This window comes from Agelaius tricolor, unplaced genomic scaffold (genome assembly GCF_023055355.1).
Source record: "Agelaius tricolor isolate 1412-34295 unplaced genomic scaffold, bAgeTri1.0.p SCAF_4, whole genome shotgun sequence".
Classification (NCBI taxonomy): domain Eukaryota; kingdom Metazoa; phylum Chordata; class Aves; order Passeriformes; family Icteridae; genus Agelaius; species Agelaius tricolor.
Window position 1 is genome coordinate 46,190,623 of NW_027269264.1, and position 7,117 is coordinate 46,197,739.

The 7,117-nt window shown below is 42.9% G+C and overlaps 1 protein-coding gene across 1 annotated transcript in view; it reads right to left on the bottom strand.

Annotated features, from left to right (window-relative positions):
• WDR70 (WD repeat domain 70) overlaps positions 1 to 2,000 on the bottom strand; it is a 125,015-nt gene extending 123,015 nt beyond the window's left edge. Inside the window, exons 1-3 of the mRNA XM_071425521.1 lie at positions 1,915 to 2,000; positions 1,762 to 1,824; positions 1,562 to 1,645 (exon numbers count right to left, since the gene is read on the bottom strand). Of these exons, the coding sequence (XP_071281622.1) occupies positions 1,562 to 1,645; positions 1,762 to 1,824; positions 1,915 to 1,936 (169 nt within the window). The 5' untranslated portion in view covers positions 1,937 to 2,000. The remainder of the gene's footprint in view (positions 1 to 1,561; positions 1,646 to 1,761; positions 1,825 to 1,914) is intronic.
• Between the last annotated feature and the right edge of the window lie 5,117 nt (positions 2,001 to 7,117).

Below are 7,117 nucleotides of genomic sequence, written 5' to 3' on the forward strand. Positions count from 1 at the left end.
TCTTACTGCACTCATTGAAAAAGGATCCCTATGAAACACTGCAATAAAATCAAAGCAAACAAAAACTTCCATCTCATATTACATAAGAAACATTGTGTTTCATCTCTGTTAAATAAACAAAAAAGTAAAACATTTTTTCATCAAAGCTAGGAAACACTTTCCACTGAAGAGAAACACAAACAGCTGCAAGATACAGAACCAGGAAAGATATTTTGATCTCAGCTCCACAAATCAGGTAGTGGGGTTGACATATCCAAATGTTGTCATAGTCATTCCAAAAAGCTGAAAAGCAGAAGTGTATCTCAAAAAAAATCAGGAAATAGGTGCTCACATTAAGCCACTCCCACAACACATATATATTCTTGATTGCTATAGTCTCAATACTAAAATTTGTTTCTAAGTTAAACAACTAAATTACATACAAACTTTATAATTTTTGGCAAAACTACCAACTTTATAAAAAACAAAATGCTGTGTGTTTCTTTTATGGGTATAAGCCTAGAAACGTGGAGATGGGCTGGGATGTGGTCTACTGCAAGGTAAGGGAGACGACATACTCAAGATACAGGTCAAGATATCTTGACTTAAAAACATTGTATTTTTGCAATCACTTACTAACTTTCCCTATTAAAGATATACATTAAGTAAATAACAGCTCTTCATAAGGAAAGATAGCTCAACCTGAACAAATCACAAACATAAAAATGTTTCCAACATGGACATACATTGCTGTGTTCAGACTCAGTCAACACAAAAAAAAACAGTCTGAAATGTATTTTGGAATCCCTTATATATCTGAATTTCACAGTGTCATAAAGTCCAAAAAGTCAACAAGCCTCCAAAGAGGTCAGATCTGGTTCTGTATAGAATCAGAGCAATAAAAACATGGCATCACAATAAAACAAAAGGCATACATGCTCCAAAAACTGGCCAAGGGGAAGGAGAAATTATGAATAACTAGGTTGACAAAGGGATTTGTAGAATATGTGTGACTGCTCTCAAGGACCTTGTTTGAACAGATGTTCGCTTGATTACAGGCAGCAAATGATACCATTTTCTCCATCTCCCACCCCTGAAACAGCATCCTCAAGATGTGCCCACTCCCAGAAGTGCCCAGCAGAAGGCACATTTGTGAAGCAACACATTTGTGGGCTGCTATACAACCTGCTCCTTAGTCTAAGACACACATTTCTTCACTACTCTGCAGTCTCTACATTAAAGCTGTCTATACCAATTTTTCTTCCAAAATAAATGCACAGCTAAGCAAAAGAAAAAACGAAAAAGTTTGTGTGTTTTTCCTGTATCTGCAACCTATGCCCCACATCAGGAGCTTTGCACATGCACACTGCTCTAACACCCTCAGACAACATCAGCAAATTAGTAACTTTAACATCGAGTCCCAAGATGTTCAGGGCTGCCTTCCTCGAACAAAACTGCGTTTCTGGGTTTTTTTTCTACGCAGCCAGTTCGAGACACTTCAAACATCTCCTTGAGGGAGCAAATCAAAATTTAAAATAAAATGTTTTAAAATGCAAGAGCCAACGACACTCGCACTCCTTACCCAGGACTTTCCTGCTCCTCTCCACTGCAGTTCTTCTCGTTTGCTCAAACATGGCTTCGAGGTCGAAAGTCCGAGCCTTCTTCCCTGGAAATGAAGCAAACGGAGACTGGAACAGAAGCCCAGCTGGGGCTGACAGGCCCCACGGCTTCTCCCCCGCTCGGCCAGCCAGCCCCGGCCCCCCCGGCCGCATCGCCACGTACCGAAGCCGGAGAAGCCCATGGTGGACGCCAGCCCCGGGTCGGGTGTCCCCAGCATCTCTGCATCTGCAACGAGAGGGGAGAAGAAACCACGGGGGTGAGCGGGGTCCGCGGGTGAGCTGGGCCCGCCTCAGCCCCGGCGTCCCCGTCCCTCACCGCCCTCGGCCGCCGGCTCCATGCTACGCCTGCCCCGGATCCACAATAGCGCCGGCAGGAAGCGGCCGGGCGGGGACAGTCGAGCTTCCTTCCTAGCGAAGGAGGGCAACAGCGCCAGGGAGTTGGAATTCGTGCTCCTCGCAGCGCCGCACAAAACGTTTCTGCGCGTGTTGTGCAGATGCTCCTTGAGCTCTGGTGCCCTGACAAATTATTCCCCGTGAAGCCCTTTCCAGGGACCGACCACCCTCTCAGAGGGTGAGCCTTTTCCTGATGTCCAACCTGAATTTCCCTTGGCAGAGCTTCATTCTGTTGAAAACGGGACCAGACTCCCGGTACTAAAAGTGATTTCAGCATTTATTATAATAATAAGGCCTAAAGCAAGGGGGCCCGAGGGCCGAGCAGGAGCGTTCCCTTCGAGGATGCTGCAGCGCCGGCGCTGCGTCTTCTTGGGCAGCGATGTCCCCGATGTACCAGGTGGAGCGGCACAGCTTCCCTGGGTCAGATGCCCCTTTTTATCCTGGTTTTTTGTTGTTGTTGTTTTTTTTTTTGTTGTTGTTGTTGTTGTTGTTTTGGGGGGGTTGTTTGTTTGTTTGTTTGTCCCTCTGGATTGGTTTCTGTTTGGATCCTTTCATTTGCATGAAGGTTTAAGGCGCTTGATTGGCCCATTACAGTTCTGTCCAGGCTGGCTCGTTTCGCTGAGGGGGGGCAGGGGGGGTGGTGGTACACTTTACTAAGGTGTAATAGAGTACGTTGAGTACCGTATTCCTTATAACTACCCTTTAAACCCCTTTTACAATATAATAAACAAACTAGCTGTACATGCTTAACAATTACTAACTATTTTACAACAGCTTCTAACCTATTTTTAACTCAACTTCTACTTTCCTCAGTTTCTTGCACTGTTCAAGCATATTTCTGGCATTCTGATCACTCTCTTCTTTTATTAGCATTACTTTTTTGCCATTTTTCCTGTCTATATTACCTTGTAGCACGATGCTGCTTTGGACAATGCTGGTTACTATCCAGACTAGACATGGAATTGCACATGGTAGTAATATTACACTTGCTAGTGCACACACACCACAAAAAAGGCCAATTTCTTCCACCATTTAGCATTCCAGGCAAACAAGTTGTCCCACCAATTGGATTCTCCAAACAAGGGAGTCCATGTATTTTACAGTTCCGTGAGAACGCTTGGGGGAGGTAGCCCTTTTTCCTTAGTTCTTCTATGGTTGTTGTTACTGTTTCTATGTATTTTTGCATTGTTGTTCCTGCCTCTAGATGTTCCCCAATACTGTATAGGGTAAGCAACAAAGGCAGCCCAAACAACATTTCGTAAGGAGAGACCTCTAGATCTGTTCTGGGTCTCGTTCTCATTCATAATAGGACTAGTGGTAAACATTTGACCCAATTCCATTGGGTTTCTAAGACCAATTTTGTTAAGATATTCTCCAAGGTTTGATTCACCCTCTCAACTGTCCCAGAACTCTGAGGGTGCCAAGGGGTGTGTAATTCCCACTTTATTCCCAGGGCCCTGATGACCTGTTGCAGAACACTGGATGTAAAGTGGGGGCCACGGTCTGAATCAATAATATTTACTAGCCCATATCTCAGAATAATTCTTTCCAAGAGAACTTTTTCACAGTTTGGGCTGTCTCCCTTCTCGTGGGGAATGCTTCAAACCAGTGTGTTTGATAGTAAACTACAACCAATAGGTATTTATATCCTTGAGCTGGAGTTAATTCAGTAAAATCAACCTGAATACTCTGGAAAGGTCTTATGGCTAATTTCCTCCCTGCCAGAGTGGCTTTTTGCAACACCTTTTTGTTGACTTTTGGCAAGTTAAACATTCTTCTGTGAGGGATCTGGCTATTTCATATATTCCCATTCCCATGTAATATTTCAGGAAATGATCACATATTCCTTGTGTTCCCCAGTGAGTTATTTGGTGTATCTCTTCCATCACTTTTCCAGTTATTATTCAGTTGAATATTTGTTGTCCATCTGGGGTCCACCACTTTCCATCCTCTTTTTTACCCCTCCCATTTTCTCTATTTCTTTTAGCTCCTTATTATTGAAAATTGGTACCCCCTCTTTCTTTATTTTTCCCTGGTCTTCTATTACCCTTAGGACTATGACTGGGTCCCCCATCCCTAAGGCTGCTTCTTTGGCTGGCAGGTCTGCTAATTTGTTTCCTTGGATTTCAGGGGTATTCCCTTTTTGGTGGCCTTTAATATGGACTATGGTAATTTCTTTTGTTCCTCTGAGAGATTCAAGTACTTCCCTGATCAGATCTTCACGTGCCAGACTTTTCCCCTTTGAGTAAGGCATCTCCTCTCTTGCCAGATTTTTCCAAAGGTATGAGCTATCCCAAAGGCATATTGAGAATCCCTGTAGATTGTCCCTATATTGTCTACTAATAAATCTAAACCTCTCTTTAGGGCATATATCTCACAACTTCATACAGACCAATTCGAGGGTAATTTTCCTTTTTCTTTGATTTCCCCTGCTTCAATAATGGCATATCCTGATGCCCTTTTTCCCACTACAATTTGAGAGGATCCATCTATATACAGGGCCCTTCCATATGGTAAGGGGTCTTCCTCTAGGTCTTCTCTTTTGTTTCTATCTCAATTAGCTCTACAATTATGCTCTAAATTTCCCATTGGTTCCCTGGTTAAGAATTGAGTAGGATTTAAACATTTTGAGGTGACAATCTCTAAATTCTCAATATTCATCAGGGTTATTTCATACCTCAGGATTCAGCTGTCTGTTAGCCACTGAGGAGCTTTTCAGCTTAACACTATCCTCAAGTCGTGGGTGTGTGTACTTGAATCCTCCCATTGAATGTAAGCTTTAGAGTGTCTTCTAATAAGGTAGCTGTGGCTGACACAGCTTGAATACAGGCTGGCCACCCTCTTGCAACTGGATCCAATAATTTTGACAGATAAGCCACTGGCTTCCTGCTTCCCCCAATCTTGAGTTATTACTCTATATGCTATCCCTTCATTAACATTAACAAACAGATCAAATGGTTTTCTTAAATTAGGCAGACTCAAAACTGGGGCTTTTGTTAATTGAGCCTTTAAGTCTTGGAACCATTTGGTATCCTCCAGAGTCCAGGCTACAGGTTCTGTGCTTAATAATTTTTCATACAAAAAATCTACAATTTGAATATACTGATCAATCCATAATTCACAATTTACAATACATTAGACCTAATAGCTTTCTTACATCTCTTTTAGTCTTCAGTGGTGGAATTGACAGGATCCCCACAACTCTTTCAGGACTGAGCTTTTTGTAACCTTTTCCAATTAGATGCCCTAGGTACTTTACCTCTTCTTCTTTAAATTGGAGTTTTTTCTTTGATACTTTTAATCCTTTTTCTCTCAGAAAATTTAGTAAACTTATACCAGCCTGTTGGACCTGTTCTTGATCTTTGCCTGATATTAGGAGGTCATCCACATATTGCAGAATTTGTATTTCTTCCCCGGGTACAAAGGACCTTAAAAGATCCTCTAAGGCTCGTCCAAACAGGTTAGGGGACTCTGTGAATTCCTGTGGGAGTCAGGTCCACCTAAGTTGTTGTTTATGTTTGCACTCTGGATCTTCCCATTCAAAGGCAAACCAATTCCTGCTCCCCACCTCTAACGGACAGTCCCAGAAAGCATCCTTCAAATCTGTTACAGAGAACCATGCATGTTCCCATGGAAATTGACTGAGAAGAGTCCATGGATTTGATACTATTGGATATCTGGAAATAGTTTGTTAATTTCCCTCAAATCCTGCACCAATTGATAGGTTCCATCAGCCTTTTTGACAGCTAGAATTTGTGTATTATGTGGCGACATGCATGGTTCTAGTACGCCTTCTTCCACGAGTCCCTTTATCACAGGTGTTAGTCCTCTCTGGCCTTCAGGGGAGATGGGATATTGTTTTACCTGAACAGGGGGAATTTCTGACTGCTTTTCTATCTTGGGGATATTTAGCAACCCTTGCCCTCCCCCTTCTGCCCAGGCTATTGGATTAATTTCTCCCATATCCTGTTCAGTTAATAACATTGTTTGGGGTACCACCCTCCCCTCCTTTGGCACTACTCCGATTCTCATATTTACTTGCAGGTCCTGCCCCAATAAGTTACAACCTAGTTTCGGAATATAAAGGAAATCAGTCCTGCATTCCTTTGAATTCCCTTTTATAATTATGCTTTCTGTAACCTGGGCTCTGAACAGTTCCCCTTTTGCACTTGGCAGATCTTTGTGCTTAGCTGAGCTCCTCTAGGGAGCTTCGTCACACAGGATCAATCAGCACCAGTGTCCACTAGAAACTCATATTCTTCACTCTGGGGGCCAATTTCTAAGTTTACCAGGGGTTCTATCTGGTGCCCAATCTCATCACCCAGAGTGTAGAGATCGGACACCCCTCATCATCATTCCCTCTCAGAATCTTCTCCAGGGTGTCCTGTTCTCTCTCAAATGCTTCATCCATTTGTAATTTTTTATAGGACCGCTTAATGTGCCCTTTTCCACTGCAGTAATAGCAACATACATCATCTAATGGTGGTCTTTTCCATTTACCTAGCTTCCCTTTATTTTCTACCCCCCCCTCCCCCCCTTGGCTCCCCTCTTCCCATTTCTCCACTTTCTCTTGCTACCACCACCATAATTTTTGCTTCGGTTCTGTTCTTCTCCTCATCTCTCCTTAAATAAATTTTCAGAGCTTCCCTTAACAGATCATTATTTCCCCTTTCTTGCCAGTCTTCCAATTTTTCTAGTTTCCATCTAATGTCAGGCCAAGCTTTGGTAACAAACTGTACTTTAAGTAATACTTGGCCCTCTGGTCCATCAGGAGGATCAATGTTAGAATGTAGCTGAAAATTTTGTTTTAATTGATTTAGCCATGCCCCTGGGGACTCATCCTTTTCTTGACTCCCATCAAATGCCAATTTGGTATTGCTGCTTTTGGGTACATATTCTTTTATGCCTCTTATAATTAGGGTCCTGTAGTCTTGCATGTTTCTCTGGCCCTCTTCCTGGTTAAGAGAAGAGAGGTCCTAATACAGGGAGTTTTTGCTCACCCAGGGGTCCAGTCCGATTCTCCTTCTCCCAGATCTTTATCCCTGCTGACCTTATGAGGCGTATCTCCTCTGGGGAGAAGAGGATGTTGATAATAGAATGCAGGTCCCCCCAGGTATATATATTGG